Below are 20,924 nucleotides of genomic sequence, written 5' to 3'. Positions count from 1 at the left end.
ACAGCCATGCCTAAACTCCAGCTTTTAAAGCTGAATGATGAAGTATCTGCATGGGTTACTGCTAGCTCCTCATCCTTTTTTTGCTGTATTTTAACTACTCTGTGAGAACATAAGTCTCTTGCACAATCATGAATACTTTGTAACATCCCAAAAAAAAAAGTTTTTGGATATTTGATGCAGACACTGCTCACTTCTATCCTTGTTGCTGTGAATCTTGGTGATAATTTAATCCTGTTTCAAGCCACTGCGATTTTTTATTTTTTTTTTATTTTATTTTTTTAAAAGGTTTTCTCTGAAAGTCATCTATTTACAGTCAAGCTCAAGGGTCCCATTTTTACCAAAATTGAATATTGTGGATTTTTAATAGGTTAGGAATGGTTAGTTTAGAAAACTCATCTCCAGATGGTTACCCTTTAAAAAAAAAAGTGTACTTCAGAGTGAATATTTACGAAGGTAAAGGCTGTGGAGCACCGTGTGGGGGAAATCAGTGGGCGATTGAATAATGGCTGATTGAAATGACGCAAAAGTACAAGAGACCTTGTAAAGTTTATTTTCAGGAATAATCCATCCATTTTGCCTTTTTTTTTTTTTTTTTTTCCAGATTTACAATATTTTAAGGAGATACATACATACATACATACATACATACATACATACATACATACATACATACATACATACATACATACATACATACATACATACATACATACGCAGAAGTGTGTCTATTCCAGGAAAGGTGGGGATAGAGCTAACCCTGTTCAAGTCATATACTGGGGTTCATTGTTGCCATTCCATTCACATTTCCTAGCATACAGACAGCTGTAGGCATTTACCAACATTGGAGCAGACAGAATGTAGAGTATCTGTGTATGGAAGCTGTTCAGCTTTTAGCTTTCATTTTCAAAGCTTAAAGTGGAATTCCAGGTACCTATTAACTAATCTTAATGCTTTCTCTCCCCCCCCCCCCCCCCCCTCTTCCTATCACCTATTCCGTCTAAATTAAAAATAAATGCAGCGCCATGTGATATTGCTCACTCAGGTGAAAAAAATATATGTATAATTGCCATGAGCAATGCGCAAGTGAATGTTGGCGCAACTTGAATTCCCAAAGAATATAAATGGTAAAAAATATAGAAATGAAATACTTTGTCAAGCAAGTGCACAGTGAAAAATAAAAAAAATTGAAGTAAACGCCAAAAATTCATAATTTCAGCAAGTCCAGTGTCTGCAGCAAGTCCAGTGGCTGCAGGGGAGAGTAAGGAGCTCCAATAGATGGGCCATTGAAGCCTATGGGTGACATCCCTCACCCAGGTATTGCCTACAGTTGTCAGAGTGCTCTCCCCTCTGGAGCCAGCTCTTGCTGACACGGGAGATCATGTGACTGAACCCAAGTGTCCTGAAAATAGTCAAGTATACAGCTTTTTCTTACACAGGTTATTGAAAATAGATGCTAGGAGAAGGGAAGTAGCATTTTTAGGATTTGTTTGGATGTGAGCTTTCTGCAGACAGTTCATACTGCCACAATCCCCTTGTTAATCAGAGCAAATCCTGCACCTGACTAACAAAGGGATTGTGGCAGGATTCCCTGTCCATATGGAACCTGGTGTATTGGTAATGAACTGTCTGCAGAAAGCTCCCATTACTCTTTCTGCACGTGCAACGAAGGCACTACACAAGCAGCGCCTTCTTTGGTAATGTGGCACACTCAACTCGCACCAGTTGCTTGCACCATTATTTTGCCAGGTACTTTGGATAATTGCCTCCAACCCCCCTGTGTCTGAACAGTGTACAACATTTGTGGTAAGGACCTGGGCATTGTTTAATATGCAGTTTGTGCAGCTTGAGTGAGGTGTAACTGGGGAGTGCATGCTGGAGATAGACTATGGGAGGACGTCTAGCAAAAGTGAAGCACCTGTACATGGCAGCCTCTAATTGTTCAGTTAAAGCGGGATTCCGCTCTCTTTTTTTTTTTCTTACCTGTGTCACAGGTGGGCGAGTGCTACCTTCGATTGGCATCCACGTCCGGCGTTTTTTTGATCCCCGGCACGACGAATCTTTTCCTCGGGATGACTTATAAAAACCTGCTCTGGCGTTTTCCATTTTAACTGTGGGCGTCTGAAGCCCACAGGCATTTACTTCCTGGTATATGATGACGTCTGGCTCCCAGCATGCTCCGCTCCATCTTGCACATGCTCAGTGATGTTTCCTTGCTTCCTCGTGTGTAATGGCAGATACAGCTGCCTGCCCACTTTAAAAATGGGAAATTCGTACACGCCCTCGTCATAGGCACTACAAGTCCCAGCACTCCAGAACCTAACACCGCACGTAGCTCAGGATAGGCACTACAAGTCCCAGCAATCCAGAACCTAACACCACACGTAGCTCAGGATAGGCACTACAAGTCCCAGCAATCCATAACCTAACAGCACACGTAGCTCAGCATGGCTATTTACAAACTGATACCAGGTAACAAGGGAAGTATTAGTGTTGTAACGCCCAGTGTTTGTGTTGTCTGCACAGTCACTTCCGTAACATTATGTGATGCTGTATTGCCGAACATATGTTGGAACGCACGGCGCTAGCGTTTGGAACGCACGGCGCATGCGCAGTACGCAATTTCTTCACTTCCGTTGCATTCTGTGATAGGCAGCAAAATGTGACACTACAGAAATCTTGCGAAATCTCGCAATTTCATTGTCCCCCATGGATTCTTGGGAAATTTCCCAGGGACCATTGCGAGGACGATAGCCACGCCTACTCCCACGGGAGGAGAACCCGGAAGTCAGCTGAAACATCAGAAATAAAAGGTAAGTAAATAATATTTTTTTTTTTTCAGGGTTCGTTTAGGTAAGTATGCTATCTGTTGATTTTAATAACATGAACTTTCATTTTTAGGTACCAAACCACTTTAAGCTTTGAAAGGGAAAGCTAGAAGAGGACTGATTTCCATGCACAATTGCTCTAAATCTGCCTGTTCAGTTCTAATAAATTCCCCTCAGTGGGTTTGTGGTGCTTCACAGGGGAAAGCCAATTACCACCAATCAGGGTGCTGAACGTATGATGTAACTGAGGAACAACCAGGAAGAGTAAGAAGTCCCCATTGTCAAAAGTGAACTTTATTGTTAATGGGAAAGCGAAACAGTGCTGTGTACAGCTGCCATGACGAGTCAACGTAATCGATTACATCGACTATGAAACTATGTCGACGCGCGGGCAAGGTGTCGATGCGTCACATAGTGAGTTGCAGGTCCACGCGGTGCTTCTCTCATCCTGCTCCGTGTCTCCTGCTCTCCTCCATGCTGCCGTCCCCATCTCTTCTCCCTCTGCATCTGTCCCCCTCTCTTCTTCCCCTCTGGGTTGGTGTCCCCCCTCCGTATCTCAGGATGGAGAGCGGAGGTTGGAGCCGGTAAACCCGGCTCCTTCGTTTTCAGAATGGTCAGTCAGTGACCACTGACTCTGTCCATTCACATAACTGAAACATTGTAACCTGTGATTACGATGTCTCAGTTAATGAATGGAGAGAAGCCGCTGTCTTCTCTCCATTCATTATCAGTGCAACAGAGAAAGGGACTGGGGAATTTCAGAACAGAAAATAAAAAACTAAGATAAATAAATATCTATCGCTCTATCAAACACTAGATTAATAAAAAATAATAATAATAATCGTATAGTCGATGACTGACTAATCGAAAAAATAATAGATTAGTCGAAAAACGAATTGTTGCAGCTCTAGTGAAAAATGTGACTGAATTATTTGTGTGTATATGTATGTTTGGTGACACATATGTCACATTCAACATAAAACAGGCCATACACATTTGTTTTTACAGCAGTACCATGGCATTTTTAAATGTATTTTTTTTTTGCAGAAGAGAAACGATGTCTCTTGTGTAGTGAAGACTTTTTTTTCCTCCCGCCTTGCAGTTGTCTTTGCACTGTATACACTGCACATGCACAGCTCTGTGTACAATTCTGGCATCCTGCTGGGTGCCGGGTTAGAATAACTCCTGAGAGCATGCGCCAGAGTTGCATCATCTTGTGGAGTAGTGTTTACTATAATTGACCTTGTCTGTTCATTATTGGTTGTAAACGCTTTTTGCACACTGTCCTAACAAGGCGTTAGAGTGTGCATGCATACATACATACATACATACATACATACATACATACATACATACATACATACATACATACATACATACATTATATAGAGAGAGAATGTCGGGATGAAGAGTCTCTCAAATCTTTGCTGGAAGATATTTTCCCTGAGGAGTTGGAGGCAGCTGCCACAGCTCCTAGGCTTAAAGGAACAATTACAGTTCTTATTGACATGGTGTGTACCATATTAAAAATTCTTACTAATGTAGCATTCCTGAGAGGCCCCAAGACTGTCAAAGCATTTCTGGTACACCCCATACTTGAAGGCATTCTGTCCAAAGGCTGAACACTACAAACTATTCATACCTCCTAAGCGTTTTACAGAGCAAAATCTATTTGAGGAGGCCTTTAGCCAGAAGTGGGCTGTTCCCGCTGTTCCAGTAGTAATGGTTCTTCTTGAGGATACAAGCGTTTAAGGATCCCAATGACAAATGTTTGTACATTTTTTCCAAGTGCTTGTTTTACCTATTAGGTCTTGCATTGCAACCTGGCCTTGGATAAATGGACTAACGGGATTCAGGTTCTATTTATACTGACCCTTATTTGTAGAGCTTTATCGCCAACGCCCCAGTCTGAAAGTAGCCTTACAGTTTTTTGTATAATAACTTCACCATACACAGGTGAATTACCCACATCTGATCTAATAAATATCTGGTCAGGTTCTTGAGTTAGTAACAAATTTAAATCCAGCTGTTCTGTGTAATAGGCTATCCTAGATAGAACTGTAGAACATTTGAGTTGGCTAGATGAGTATTTGATTATAGTGCCAGTCCATTCTGGAATGGTGTAGAGTAAGACAAATGGTTAATGCCTTGGCTGCTGGATTTAGCTTCCCAGGCTGAAGGCTCTATTCATTGCAGACATTTCTTCTAGTTCTTTCACACATTCCTGAGCATAATTCTGCCTTCCCCAGTGCAACACTGAGCCCTCCATGTCTGCCTTTTTTGCATTGCGTTACCAAGTGTATACAGATCTGAAAATGACAAGATATTGTCTGAATGCACCTCAGGTGCTATGTTGTCAACATATCTATGGCATAATTTGGGCAGAAATTTCACCGTATCTTCAGGATGCTTGGAATTTGTCTGAATTTCACTGTGCAGCCCAAAATATATAAATATGATGTGTGTGTGTGTGTGTGTGTGTGTGTGTGTGTGTGTGTGTGTTTTATTTTTTATTTGTTTGTACCAGACAGTTTGCAAGCTAACAATTTTCATAATATTTTAATTATTAAACAGGAATGTTTTTATTATAATTCATTCTCAGAAGCAGCCTAACCCTGGGCTCCGAGACCTGTAGTGCTCATTGAGTACCTCTCCTAAATATTCTCACACCACCAGCACATTTGTGATGCTAAGGCTATTGCTGTTTTATATATTTAGGGGGACACAGTCTTATTGGTTCCTCCCTTGGATTCCTACAGCACTATAGGAAACCATAGTAACATAATGCTTAACAGACAGAACTGAGGGGGACCAAGGAAACCGACACTCTTTGGAAGTGCTAGTTTTCCCCATGGACTTCATCTGGGGACTAGGAGTGGTGTCTTGTTGGTGTGGGCAATGGGAAAGGAAAAGAATTACTTTTCCAGTTATCAACATTTTGAAAAGTTGATTGTTATTATAGGGTTTTCATTTCTTAAAGGGGCTGAAGTCTGGATAAAAGATATTTAGATATGAGCAGAGTGGGTAAAGAACGTTTTACAAATCATTTGCAAACTGATGCCCATGTCTACAAGGCTGTTTTTCTCCTTTGCTATACTATCCCATGAGTTGTTGACCTCAAATAAGCATACAGCCAGTGAAAAATTGAGGTGCCTAATATGCACGCACAAATCGGTTTGATCAGCTGCTTTGGAGGGCAGAGCAGGGATTAGATCTAATAGACTTCAGATCTGTCTATAGAGTACCTGCCATTGCCCAAAGCTATCACAATGGGAAAGGGGACCTGTTCACCTTGTGATCGCAATGAAAACAAAGTCTAAATAAATCGAAATAAAATAGTTTTAGGCATGTAAACCATAATTGTGCCACACGTAAGGTATCGCTGCAAATGTCCGTGAAAAATTATTCTAGTACAAGAGCTCATGTTTAACCCTAAACTGGTAACTGTTTTTAAAGCGACACCTATGGATAATTTTAGGTATTGCAGTTTTTCGCCATTTAACACGAGTGGACAATTTCAAATCTTGACATTTGAAGAAAAAAATCTTTATTTTTATATTGTTTAAAAATAAAATTGATCACTTTTTTTATTGCTGTAAATGTAAACATCCCTTGTGACAGTAATAGGTGGTGACAGGTACTCTTTATGGAGGGATCGAGGGTCTATAAGACCCCAAATCCCTCCTTTGCACTTCAAAGTATTCAGATTGCTGAAAACAGTGTATCTGAATTACGGTATATTTACTCAGCTGCCAATGGCGCCGGATTTTTAAACGGGAAGTGACGTTGCTTCCATGTTTACATCAAGGAGACGGCTTCATTCCAGTTTGTCACTAGCCACTGGAAGCAGCGGATCGTCGATCGGTCCTCCCGTGCCACTGGGACCCCCCGGCAGGGAGGGGGGGGCGTACCGCTCCTCTGGGATAACCGAGCGGCTTTAAGCTTCGGAAAGCCGATCGCCCGCTCTAAACAGCGGGCATCATACCAGTATAACCCCCGAAAACCGAGTGTGAACATCTGCGTACGCTCATCGGGAATGGGTTAACTTGTAAGCAACAAGAAAAAGGCTTGGGCATGAAGAGATTAACAAAACGAATGCATTCATGTGGTGTCATTATATTGTTTGGCGAACATTTACTTTATGCGTTCTATGTTTTTCTGTGCCTGTACGTTGTTAATTTTTCTGTAATCTTGTGATATATTGCGAGATTTCAGGCTCCCTTCTCCTAGGATCTCGGCAGCTAAAAGCATTCATACATCTCTTATGAGGAGAAATGCACGCTTTCATAAACGCACTCAGAGGAGCTGTTTTCCTGTGTGAATACCAGCGATCTGACAGAGGTGAATTACTACTGCTTGATAAATGGATACTTTAATGTCCACTGAGCAAGCTGGAGGCCTAAGTTAAAGTGGCACTAAACAATATACCCATTTCCAAAAATCCATACATATCCACTTGGCCCTGTAATCTGTTTTTAATAAAAAAAAAAAAATTGTACCGTGTTTTTCGGCCCCTCTGTATCATCCTCAATGAGCTCCCTAACCTCTTTTTTTCTCACTGGAATGAGTAGTGTACCTTTTTTTTTTTTTTAAAGTGATTGTAAAAGTCCTTTTTTTTATTTTTATTTTTTTAATACAAATTGCACTTTTTGTTGGCAAGTAAAACGAAACCTTTTTCAATGGTGTATTGAACAATTTTAAAGGGGTTACACTTTAATATACCATTAAATGTTACGTATATAATCTTCAGTATTTCATTTATACTTGAAATCAAGGAATACAAATATTTTCTTTAAAAAGTTGTTTGTTTTACTTTAATTTTTGTTTGAGCAAGGAATTGTTTCATTGTTAAAAGTGGTTGTAAACCCTAGAGGGGAAAAAAAAACCTGCAAAACAAAGGCATAATGAGCTAGTATGCATCACATTCTAGCTCCTCATGAAATATTTTGAACAAAGCTTTTGCAGTGGTCCCTATACACCGGTGTGACGGGGGACATGTCTCTGAAAATGCGCCTTCCGGGTTTTTTGGTTGCGGCGCTGTGATTGGCACGAGCCTCGATGGCGTCGCGTGGTAGATGCCGGTAACGGCACAACAGCTGAAGAAATGGCACGTACGAGGCATTTCTTCAGTGCGCATGTGCCGATGACGTTGGCACATGCGTATACGGTGCATATCTCCTAAACTGCAAGTTTAGGAGAAATTCACGGTAGCTACAGGTGAGCCTTATTCTAGGCTTACCTGTAGGCAAAAGGGGTTTAAATGGTTTACAACCACTTTAACAGGGCAGCTTTTTGAAATCCAGCAACTATTTGTGTTTAAGTAAGGATCGCATCACATGGGCCTTGATGTGTAGTGGGTAGAAAACCGAATCGTTCTCTAAAAGGGTGGCCAATTTCTTTTTACTTTTAACATCTAAGTGTCTTCATTACAGTATTGTTAGTGTTAACACATTTACCTCTAATGTAACGTAACATTTAACTTTTTTTTTTTTTTTATCTTTTCAGAATTCTATACGGCATAACTTATCCCTTCACAGCAAGTTTGTACGAGTACAGAATGAGGGCACAGGAAAAAGTTCTTGGTGGATCTTGAACCCAGAAGGTGGAAAGAATGGAAAGTCTCCTAGACGACGAGCCGCTTCTATGGATAACAATAGTAAATTTGCAAAGAGTAGAGGAAGAGCTGCCAAGAAAAAGGCTTCTCTTCAACAAAGTCAAGATGGGAGTGGTGATAGCCCAGGGTCACAATTCTCCAAGTGGCCCGGTAGCCCTAGTTCCCACAGCAATGATGACTTTGACGCATGGAGCACATTTCGGCCAAGGACCAGTTCCAATGCAAGCTCAATTATGCCTGAAGAGGATGACCTTGGCGATCCTGATGTACATAACCTTGTGTATCCTCCTTCTGCCACCAAGTTGGCATCTACTTTGCCAAGCCTGTCAGAGATTGGAAACTCTGAAAACATGGAGAATCTTTTAGATAACTTAAACCTCTTGTCTCCTAACACCTCAATGACTGTTTCAACACAGTCCTCACCGGCCTCAATGATGCAGCAGCAGTCTGGTTATTTATTTACATCTCCCAACAACAGTATGGGATCCCCTGACCCTGAGTACAGGAAATATAGTTATGCTCAAGCTAGCATGAACTCCCTGTCACAAATGCCTATGCAAAGTGTTCCGGACAGTAAACCAGGTTATAGGCCTGTTGGCCCATATAATGTTCCAGCCGGACTTTTGAAGGAACTGCTTACAGCAGATTCTCCACCACATAATGATTTACTCGCCCCCTCGGAATCTGCTGTCTCGCAGGCTAGCAGTAGAGTGTTGAGTCAGAATGTGCTGATGGGATCTAATTCTGGAATGCCAGCCTATGGCACTCAGCCTCCCCATAACAAAATAAACAGCATTGTCCACACACATCAACCACATAATCAGCAGACGTCTATCAATGGTCGTGCCTTGCCCCAGACTGGGAGTACCATGACGCACAGTGCTGGCATTAATCGCTTGTCAACAGTGAAAAGTTCATTACAAGTGCCTATGACTCACCCCCATCCAATGACAACCATGAGTCCTTACCCTTCAAATAGTTGCAATGGCTTTGGAAGAGTTGGCATTGTGTCTCTCCACCAGGAGATGCTGCCAAGTGACTTGGATGACATGTTGATTGAAAGCTTGGAATGTGATTTGGAGTCTATGGAATCTATTATCCGTAATGACCTCATGGAGGATGGAGGAGCAGATTTTAACTTTGATAGTGTATTGCCTAACCAAAGCTTTCCTCACAGTGTCACAACCACCACACACAGCTGGGTATCTGGTTAAACAAAATATAGTAAGTAAATGTTGAATGAAACTTTCCTTCTGAAAATGCATTGGTCTTCATTGATTTGAGTAGCTGACAGTGACCATTAGTGATGATCAGGAATGCTGACTTTAATTTGGTGCATGCTTGTCCTGTGGACAGTGCAGCAGCTAAATGAATAATTATAACATTTTTGTGATTTTAACCTTAAAACCAGAGAAGAAAATGGGTCACATGCCTATATACAGTGGTTCTTCTTCATCTTGCTGTGCACTGACTGGTGGGGGGGAGTTTGAAGCCAGCACATTACTGTGTAGAGTACACCCCTCCCAATTAAATAAATTGGGTAAAACTTAGCGAACCCTCCTTTTTTTTTTTTTTTTTTTTTAGGAACTTTCCATGGACACCATCACCTTGCCTGCTGTATTTAAAATGCCTGTTTTGCCACGTTTGCTCTTAGAAGCGTTTGAAAAAATTTTAAAATAAAAAAAATCAAAACTGCCTGTAAACGAGTTGCCGCATTTGACGCTTGAAATGCCTCTAAACTCAGCATCTGAAATTTTTTTATTTATTTTCTTTCCAAAAGAGCCTCTAAACTCAACTGCCTGTAAACGACCCTGTGTACATGTAATAAGATAACATAGAGGAGCGTTCAGGAGCAGTTGTAGAAAAACCCCTACTACTTCTAGACGTCTGTCCGTTTATCAGCATCAGTGTTCATGAGGCCTTAGTGTAGACAAGATTCAGAGGGCTGCTTTACTCTGCTGCTTTTTTGGGAAACACAATGGGAAAAGTAGGGGGGGGGAAGTTAAGATGTATTTTTGTTTTTATAAAAAAATAAGTTGTGCTAGTTTTACTGGCGTAAAGTGTATTTGAAATGACTGTAAATAAAGCTGACTCCAAGCCTAGAAGTGTGTGCATGTGGTACACAATTTAGAAAGACATCCCAAAAGAGAACCTACTTAAAGCGGGGTTCCACCCTAAAGTGGAACTTCTGCTCATCGGAAACCCTCCCCCCTCCGGTGTCAGTTGGCATCTTTTCAGGAGGGAAGGGGGTGCAGATACCTGTCTAAGACAGGTATTTGCACCCATTTCCGGGCATAGACTCCCACGGGAGTCTATGCTGTTTCCTGTCCCGCCGCGCTGTCTGCTGGGACACACACGGGTTCCAGAGACAGTGCAGACCTTTCCCATTGCGCTGCATGACTCGCGCATGCGCAGTAGGGAACCGAGAAGTGAAGCCACAACGCTTCACTTCCTGATTCCCTCACCTGGAATGGCGGCGACAGCAGCCGAGAGCTGAGCGATCAGCCTCGGCTGGACCCTGGGACAGGTGAGGGTCCATTTATTAAGTCAGCAGCTGTAGTATTTATAGCTGCTGGCTTTTAATTGTTTTTCCCAGTGAAATCCCTCTTTAATGTACTCAAAAGATAGTCTACACTTATGCACAATAAAAAAATGAAGACTATATACACAACTTACTACGAAATATTAAAAATGTAATGTTGACATATAAAGTAACAAACATTAAATTATAGCTAGAAAAAAAATATTCTATCTCACATTAATGACCTAACATCACTTATACAAGGTATTTTTAGGTACAGAGGCCAATTCCACTAACTTATTTGAATTATTTAGAAATCTATAGGAGCTTCCCTTCAGTAATTGATGCATATATCTATTATATATTCCAAAATAAGTAGTAAGGTTGTTATAAAAGCACGGTAGACTAGAGTGAGCTCATTGGAAGGTATCTGCCAATAGTGTCAAGTAATTCTGTATGAAATCGATGGATGTGTTGACACGGCAGACATAACCTATGGCATCTGGCAAATTACACAGGTCTTCCACACAACTGAGGTGGGATACCTGCTAAAATGTGTCCCATATATAAGTGCTGACGATGGAATAGGACAGAAGTACCTTTTGGGTACCTGCCCACTAATGTTGTCCTTGGTATCCCACTAAGGCAAACCGAGGAAAAATATCCCAGGCCCAATGCTGTCAACCTCAACCTTAAATTGTACCCCAAATGTCTGCCTTTTTTTAAGAAAACTCGAGGCTTCATCTAATTATGTCATCTTAAATGGACACTGGCAGCCATACACTGCTCCAGCAATACGGGACCTGGCATAAACGTGTCAACAGTCAATCACTGTAAATGTTTGCTACTGACTATAGATGTTACATATCCACATGCTGGGGAACAACCTTTCACATAACTATGATTATAGTGCAAGTTCTAAGAACACACAAACAGCCTGTGTCTGCTTATATACCCATAGCCCTCAAATAAAAGATGAATCACAAACCACAATGTTCAAAAGTGCATTTCAAACTGTACCCATCCATAATGTATTATACAGTATGTGGCTAGGATCCAATATAAGGCCTCATGCACACTGGACTTTTTTACAGCTGCTGTTTTTGGCTTCAGGTATTTTGTCCAGATCGTGTGTGAAAAGAGACCGGCAGGAGTCTTCTGGTCAGATCTGTGTGTAAAAATCCCTCTTAGGTCGATGTACTGACCTGGTAGCAAAAGGGTTAAAGGACACTATCACTATATCAAGCTGTGCTGTGAAGATTTTTTTTATTTTTCTTTATGGGTTTTTAAATTTATTATGTTTTATAATGCTTCTTCCACACAGTTACAAGAATGTTGCACATTCAAGGAGTGAAAGGTAGATTTTCCTGTACAGACAGGCTGGCTATAGCTGCAGCTCTACCAGTACATATTCCATTGTTTACAAACACACCAGGAGTTGCATACTGCCCAGAATGCAGTTTTGTGTTAGGGACAGTGCATAAGTTCTGGTACACTTGTAAAGTATGGTATGTATGTGTGTATATATATATATATTATATAATTTCTCAAACCATGAATTCAGCCAGATTGTCTGTCATTAAATTGTATAGGCTGACCGTGCACGGCTCTGTGAACCGCCTGTCACTCCCAGACAGAAATATACCTGAATATATACCCTGCATCTGTTTGCAAGTGGCCTTAATGGTCAATAAAAAGTCAGTGTTGGATTACAAATGCAACATATAAAGCAATCTTAAATGCCATGTTACTTAGAAGTTAATTTTGTTATTTCTTTTCCCAGAGGTAACTGTATAAAAATTACAGTTGAAGACAACTCCAAAGATGCCCATCTCCCACCTTTTTTCAAATCAACAAACATGGATTTGTCTCGGATTATGCCAGTTATGTGCTGCTCTTGGACCCTCTCACTCTGAAGTGCCAAACTGACTAAAAAAAAAAAAACGAATGGAAGAACAGACTGCGTTGTTACCATTGCTGTTTGGGTGCTTTAAAGAGCAGTTAAAAATAACCTAATGGGTGTAGTTCGTGTACCTGCTTCTTTGCTCTAGGGTGCTTTATGTGAGTTTTAAATCTGCTCAGTAGTGAAGCTTCTGAGCATTTTAATAGCTTCAAGACTGGAAAAATGACATCCCCAGCTGCACTAAACAGTTTATTATGAAGTTTAAAGAGCTTTTGCCAGCAACTTTTTATAATGCTACCTGTCTTTGGTAACTGCCAAATCTGTATTTAACAGCAGTGGTCTAATTTAATTACATTCCAAACCAGCAGGGATTCTCCCTGTTTTTGGACCAACATTAAAATGATCCAGGGTTGGTGCTAATTATATAATTCTGAGTTCTAATTTTTATGCTCTAAAAGGGGCAACTTTAATTTTAGAAGATTGTTCCATTTTGTCTTTGAATTTGATCACTCTGTGCAGAAAAGTTAATCTTCTGCAGATTTTATGGTTGTAGAAGATCTGATATGACATGATTTTATTACCCTTTGCCAGCCCAGATGCCTCAATGCCAAACTCCTCAGTGGCCAAACAAACCTACAAAAAAAAAAAATTAGGGCTTTAAAGCAAAGAAGGGGTTTTGGCAAGTGTCCATAGGAATAAGTCAAAGGATGCTTTATATTGGCATCCAGTCGACTTGAAGCTGATCTCCAGGCAGATGAATACAATTTAGTCCAATTTTGCATTTATAAAAGGATAACGTCACCTTTGGGAACATGTTATAGTCAACTTCATGGTAGAACGTGCTACATGCTTCTGCAGCCTCTTCCTGATTCCCTTTCTAATTGTGACAGCAGGCCAGAGATCTTCTCCACACACCCGCAGTCACAATTTAAAAAACAATCCTAGTTATGTGAATGAACTAGGAGTACTGACAGCCTTTGTGGCTTGTTTATAATGAACTACCAGGGTGCTGATGAGTGCTCTAGGCCAATGTTTCTCAACTCCAGATGTCAAGTACCCCCAACAGGACACGTTTTCAGGCTTTCCCTCAGATGAAACGGCCGTGGTGATTATTAAGAGTCCATTCACACAGGGGCAACTTTGGATCCGACTTGAAGTCGTCCCAAGTTGCCTCAAGTCGCGCAACATGATAAAATCAATATAAGTGAACGAGAGCCGTCTTAATGTACACTACTGAAGACGCTCCAACTTCAGAAAAGGTTCCTGTACTACTTCAATCCGACTTGTAGGCAACTTGTACCCATTGATTTCAATGGAAGTTGCCTCCAAGTCGGATCCCCTGTCTTAACTGAAGCAACTTTCCAGGAAGTAAAAATAGTTTTCTAGGCAAACCCCTCCCTCCCACAGAGCTGATTATTATGTGATTGGACACTGGCAAAGTCCCCTGTCCTGGAGGCAACTTCAAGTTGCTTTGTAAGATCCCTCAAGTCGTGCTGTGATTCATACTCAAGTCGTGTCCAAGTTGCCTCCCAAAGTCTCGCTGGAAGTCGTGTTGCCCCTGTGTGAATGGACTCTAAGGCAATGAAACTGATCAAATCACCTGTGCAAAATAATGGAAGGCCTGAATACATGACCTGTTTGGGGGTACTTGAGAAACCTTGCATTAGGTAGTTCATTGATCCTTCCTGTCATTCAGCAACTGCCCATACAAGGTATGGGCAGACAGCTACAATCTTCTGCAGGAGCCTGAGATTGCACCCATGATCTGCTGATCACAGGTGCAATGCTTTACAGACTCCAAAAGCCTTTTTGCAGGTAAAATAAAAAAGCCTTTTTTTTTTTTTCCTGCAAAAAGATGTGCTTTGTTGTTGGCTTTTTTTTTTTTTCTTTAATAGAAAGGTGAATTTATCCTTTAAATACATATGGTATCTGATTATATTTTATTGGTTTCCTGTAATCCCTGATAGAGGAGCATTCACATTAGGCGGGTAAACACTATGAATGTGCTTGCAGATGGGGACTTTATCATGTTTTTTTTTTCTGCCCTTTTGTTATTTGAGGTCCTGGGGGAAAGGCTGCTTTTGTTTTCTTCATCGGCTGGAGTTCAGGTTCAAGTGCAAGACCTAATCTGCAACTTGGTGGTAAAACCCTTTGAAATGACTTTATTGCATGATGGGGAATATAAGCAGATATCTTGGTAATATTTAAAAAGTGGCACTTGAGCCATTTAAGAATCTGTTGTGCCTTATGGCAGTTAGACAGGCTTTGTTCTAATTGAAAGAAAATATTTTGTTACTGAAGCTTATGGAATATCTTCAGTTAACTGTAACCAGCTTTTATGAAATGTGGTGTTTTTTGTATTCCACACACCATGCTTGGTGTTAAACACAATAGCCTAGCCAATGCATTTTAAACTATAGCTGGCTAACTAGTTGAGCCTTTTTTTTTTTTTTATTGCCAGTGGTATTACAAGCCCCTGCTCCTTAGATTTTCTGTTGGCTATTAGAATAAACTGAGCCCTTTGTCAATCACAAATTGAGTGAACGCCCATGTCTACCTAACCCCCATGTTCTGTTTTCTGGAGAAGCACCTCAAGATGAAAGGAAAAGGATACAGCCTACAAGCAGTCAACTACTACAGAGACAAATAGATTGTTGGATCTTGTACAGAAATGTTTTTAAAATCTGTGTAGAATTATATGTTCATGCTGTTTTAGTATATCATTGTCAGTACCCATGTCTATTTTGGCCTGTGCCAGCATCCTAGTAACCCCAAATAGCACAGAATTGTTCAGTATTCCTCTGTGTGCTTTGTACTACAAGCTTTTTGTATCTATAGAATTTGGGTGCTTTTTACCATGTTGATATTTTAATGCAAGGAAAATGGAGGAAATCCTGTAAATAAGAAGTAAATATTTCTTCATTTTGCCTTAAAAAGATATATGTATAAATATTTGTATTGCTTGCTTGGGAGAATCATGAGTTTTTGCTTGTATATTTTCATTAGGCTTTCCATAATACTAATTAACCGCCCTTCTAAAAAAGTTTGGCATGGTATGGCCTCAGCATGTTATGTTTCAGTCTCATCTTAACCAAAGAATGATTGATATGTAGGCATAGCATTGCTGAGCTAGCACTTGCCATCTCCTATTGCAAAGTGAATTATATGCATCTGTCATGTGAATGAGACGGGAATACATTTAGGCCCCTTTCACACGGACTTTCCGATCAGGTCCGCCTGTCAGTTTTTCAGGGGGACCCGATTGGACACTCCATGCACCTCTATTGGAGCAGCAGATGTCAGCAGTGAATTGTCCGTTGTTATCCGCCCCGATCTGATCCTGTTTTCCATCCGTCTGGAGAATCGGATAGGATCAGATGAAACTGGACAGGCGGTTCATTTTCATCTGATCTCCATAGAGGACAGCGGGGCTTTGACAGGTCCATCTCTGCACAATGAGTGGGGACGGACCTGTCATTCGCCTGCCCAGCGAGGATCAGTGAAGTGATCCCTGCTGAGCAAGGCGGAGTCTGTACATGGACAAGCCTGTGTGAAAGGGGCCTTGGGCATATCTTGCAACTGTTTTCTGGCACTAAATGATTAAATATTCTTTTTATATTTCTGGAGGTCCTGCAGTGAATTATGAATATTTTATTTGTATGTAGCTGCCTTAAGTTTATCACATATCATTTGTCTCATTTTGCATTTCCATTACCCAAGATGCCATCCAAGCATAATGCACTGCCTTAGAATACTGCTGTCTTTTGGATTTCAAGTATATTAGTACATCTTGACATATTTACACAAGCTGCTTTCTCACAGTATATTCTTAGTCCTATGTTAGTTACAGTGGAGTACCTTCTTTTCTATAAATCCAAAATACATGTTGCCTTATGTAAAAAAAAGTAGTAAAATTCACAGGCAAAATTCTTAATTAAGAAGTCCATATGCAACATGGTAAGGTTTAATATACACTGGCCGTTGCCATGCACAGCTGGTGCAGGAGTTCCTCTGTTTATCAATTTTATGGTTCACAATTTTACTGTATAAATATATAACATGCTAGCACAGAAGTGTATAACCATGTGTAGTTGTGTCTAGGCTTGTTTATAACCTCCATTCCCCTAAAGACTGGAGCAGAAGAAACATGCCCTCTGTGTAGGCTTGTTAGGTAATGTATCTATAGAATACATTATTTTTGCCACAAGCACAATTAGAAGCATGAGTTATCAACATGTGTCCCACCACTTTACATAAAACCTACCTTGGACATTAAACACCTTTTACCACATCCAGTTTAAAGTTTACTTTTATTAAAATGGTATTCTGAGGTGAAGCTAATTCTCAAATTTCTCGCTCCCTGCTCTCAACACCTATACTAGCTAACATGTGGAAGAAAGATCTGTATACTTGCCGTCTATTTTCAGGCTGCTCCGGTCCAGTCACCTGATCTGCTCCCCTGTTTTAGATACCAGGCAGCGATGACAACTGGCCCTAATAAGACTATGGGTGATATCACCGCTTAGGCATTCCAGCCACTGAGTGCTCTCTCCTCTCCCCTGCAGCCAGTGTTGGCTGACATGGAAGTTCATATCACCAGAGCTGCCTTAAAGTATACACGGATTTCTTGCATAGGTTAGTAGAAGTCTTAGGAGGGGGGCGGGAGCAGTATTGAGACTGGCTATATCCTGGGATGCTACTTTTAAAGGATGTTTACCTTTCGTAACTTGTTACATACTACACCCATATTTTGGATATAACATGTTACTGTAGCACTGGCCCCCGCTCCCCTGTTGCGACAGTGAGCTGGGGATCTTCTCCCCATGCTTTCATTATTTAAAAAATGCGGCCCTGTGGGGCTCCGCTCGCCCAGCCATGTCATTCGTTCAGAGTTCTGTGAATGTGAAGAGTACTGACAGCCTTTGCGACTGTAGTTCTCAATGAACTACTAGAGTCCTGTTGCGCGCATTTTGATTCTTCCTGATGTTGTGAACCTGCCTCCATCCACACAAATGGCATAGATGGACAAATCCACATGCTGGGCTATTGTATTTTGAAAGCTGGCAGCCCTGGTTGGCTGCAGCCAATATTTGGCTGGCAACTTTCAGCCTGGCTTCTTCACCAAAAGTCGATTATACTTTTGGCAAGCCAGCAGGGCCATCGGCAATTAGAATTCCTGCTGCATGTTCTGAATTGGTTGCAGTTCTAACATGGTATGGCTGGCTTAGGGGTTAATGAATGAGTTGCTGGCAGGCAAGAGCAGCACTGAGCTGGCGTGTAGGGATCTTAAAAAAAACAATTAGATATTTTTAAACTATGTCTGAAGTATCATGCTAGTATCATAGAAAAAAAAGAATCCTCGCACTGTCAGTTTTTAAAATCTGCCGTTGGAATGGGTATATGTGTTAAACTTGTAACTGTTTACTTTAGGGTAACTTGTATTTTAGGTTGTAACTGCATATAAATGGTTCATCTCAAAAGCTGGACATAATGGTTTAGGATATACTGGTAACTGCTTGCCAGATGTAGATATGTGACAACTTCATCTCAGCCACCACCAGGGTTTATACTTCACCTTTTAAAGTACATCTGTGCTTAAAAGAAACATGGGTTCCAGTCAAATAGATGAGATACCTAACAATGTTTCCTGCCCCCATATAAACCTATATTGGTATAATTTTTCTTCCTGTATTCATTAATATAATCTGAACGCTCTGGAATCCAATTTTATTTTATTTTTCGTTATTTTGTGGCTACCCAACCTGATGCAGCGGGTTTTTCTGACTGTTTGCAGGAGAGTAAATATCTGTATAGTGTAATCCTACATAATAACACATTTTTTTTTTTTTTTTTTCCCCCCTCTCGGTTTATAAGGCTTCCCACAATGGATTCGTACCTTTTTTTTTTTTTTTTCTCGTTCTGAGACTCAACATACAGTAAGATAATGCTCATAAAGCACAGCCTCCCTTTAATCTATCATATCTCTACATTGTCCTATGGTCATTATGATCTCCAGCAATAGAAAACAGGCCAATATTTGTATTTCAAGTCCCAATGTTTGTATATCATATCCAGTAAAAGTGTGGATGGTTACAGCTATGCACAATTTCTTTCTCTTTCTCCTTTTGTTTCAGTGTTGACTGTTTTCAACAGCGGTGTATTGTGTTTTTTTTTGTTTTGTAATCTAGAAATGTTAAGGTATATATACAGTTGTTGAAGTTTTGGTAAGCTGACATTCTTGTGCAGTGCAAGCCTGCTGCCTATGTGAACATTAAATGACGAGACCATTTAGTGACTATGCCTTGAAATTTCTCCTGCTTGTGCCCTTAATTTGTGGCAAAATTGCTAGTAGTTTTTAACTGGACACAATTATGTTATGTGCAATATCGGCAAGCTGTTGATGTCAATTTTTTTTTTTTTTTTTGCACCAGCTCAGTTGGGCTTCAGCAGTGATTTTTAAATGGCTGTATGATGTCTAAGCTGGGTCAATGCTAAAGTTTTGCATTGATAATTTATATGCTTATAAGCTACAAAAGCATAGTGCACCCTTAATTTAAAGAGGCTTTTCAGGATTTGGAAAATACTTTTGCTTTTCACCAGTGTTCTCCAACCATCAATTCCTGAGAAGTATGTGGCTGTAAGCTACATCTATCTGCCTCTGTGTATGTACTGTATACCCATCATTGAGCATTGGCTGGATTGTACATTTCAATAGACATAAAACAAGTATGGTTTATAGAATCCAAATATTACTTTCAAATATTTAATATCAATTGCAATATTTTGAGCTGGTTCTCGTATGTAACGAGACCCACTGTCGTGTGAGCACCCTCACATTGAAACCAGGAACTGCAATTTTAAGAGTTCTGCAAAACCATCAAGAGGTGGCACATACTATAGCTGCTTGTAGCTATTTAAGTCTAATGACATTGTATGGGCACCATTATGTCTAAGCTGCATGGCTACGTATGAGACACCTTGTATGGGTGCACTAGCTCCATCATGTCATTCAACAGATGGGTCAAAAGTAAGGTTCCAATTTTTATTTCCTGGAAAGCCCTTTAAAATTGTAAAACTCCTAGATTGGACCAACGTTAAAATGTATATAACATTTGCACTTGTTAAACCACTGGATGATGATATCAGTACTTTTACTGATTTCCTCTTCATCTTTTCGTTATAAATTTGTTATCCCTTAATTTATGATTGATTTTTATTAATTTTAGGTTGTATATTACTTAGGCTACGAAACGCTATTTGGAAGCAAGATTTTGTCTCTTTAACCAGCATTCATGCAACGTGAATTCAATAAATCAGCAATATCTCTTGTGGTGGCATGTAAAAATGCTTTCTGTTGCAGCATTTTCATGTTCCTTTCTATTAACAATTCATGATTCAATATCTGCAGACAAGTGCCTGATGTATTTACAGACACAAGAACAATCTGTTGTATGAAGCCATAAATGTATATAAATTATGCTACAATTGAACGTCTTCTGTTTGGTGTGTCTTTATTTTCATTTAGACGAATATAGTATGAACTTTTTTCAAGTATGAAAATGTGAATATATGTTAAATGTTTATAGATATACAGCAAATGGATAATAAAACATTCCACTTATACTGTATGGGTTTACTTCCTCTTTCATTCCCTGCAAAGGTAAAGCATAATGGACTACTATGCATCGCATAGTAGCCCATTATGTGTCGCTTACCTGACACAGGAGCCAGCAATGTCACCGCTGTCCCCTGTAGTCCGGTGCATCCATCTTTTCGGTGGGGTCTCGCAGCTCCGCCGCTGTCATTCGGCGAAGCCGCGATGTCGTCACTCCCACGCATGCGCACGGGAGCCAACACGCGCGGCAGCTCCATTGTTGGAAATGCCGCGCTCAGTGCGCCTGCGTGCCGGTGTCTACGGCGCATGCGCCGTAGACAGCGGTGCCTGTCTTCGGGCAAATATCTCCTAAACCGTATAGGTTTAGGAGATATTTCTTGAACCTACAGGTAAGCCTTAATCTAGGTTTACCTGTAGGTCAAAGTGGTTTGTAAGGGTTTACAACC

The 20,924-nt window shown here is 40.6% G+C and overlaps 1 protein-coding gene across 1 annotated transcript in view; it reads left to right on the top strand.

The window, feature by feature from the left end:
* The window catches only part of FOXO1 (forkhead box O1), an 80,676-nt gene extending 60,323 nt beyond the window's left edge, over positions 1 to 20,353 (top strand). Inside the window, exons 2-3 of the mRNA XM_077484197.1 lie at positions 8,331 to 9,663; positions 12,744 to 20,353. Coding sequence (XP_077340323.1) covers positions 8,331 to 9,653 — 1,323 coding nt within the window. The 3' untranslated portion in view covers positions 9,654 to 9,663; positions 12,744 to 20,353. The remainder of the gene's footprint in view (positions 1 to 8,330; positions 9,664 to 12,743) is intronic.
* Positions 20,354 to 20,924: the final 571 nt, after the last annotated feature.

This window comes from Lithobates pipiens, unplaced genomic scaffold, assembly GCF_037356315.1.
Source record: "Lithobates pipiens isolate NorthernLeopardFrog02 unplaced genomic scaffold, aLitPip1_a1.2 Scaffold_16, whole genome shotgun sequence".
In the NCBI taxonomy this organism is placed as follows: Eukaryota; Metazoa; Chordata; class Amphibia; order Anura; family Ranidae; genus Lithobates; species Lithobates pipiens.
Note: the sequence above shows the minus strand (reverse complement) of the source record. Positions and strands in the feature narration are given on the sequence as shown.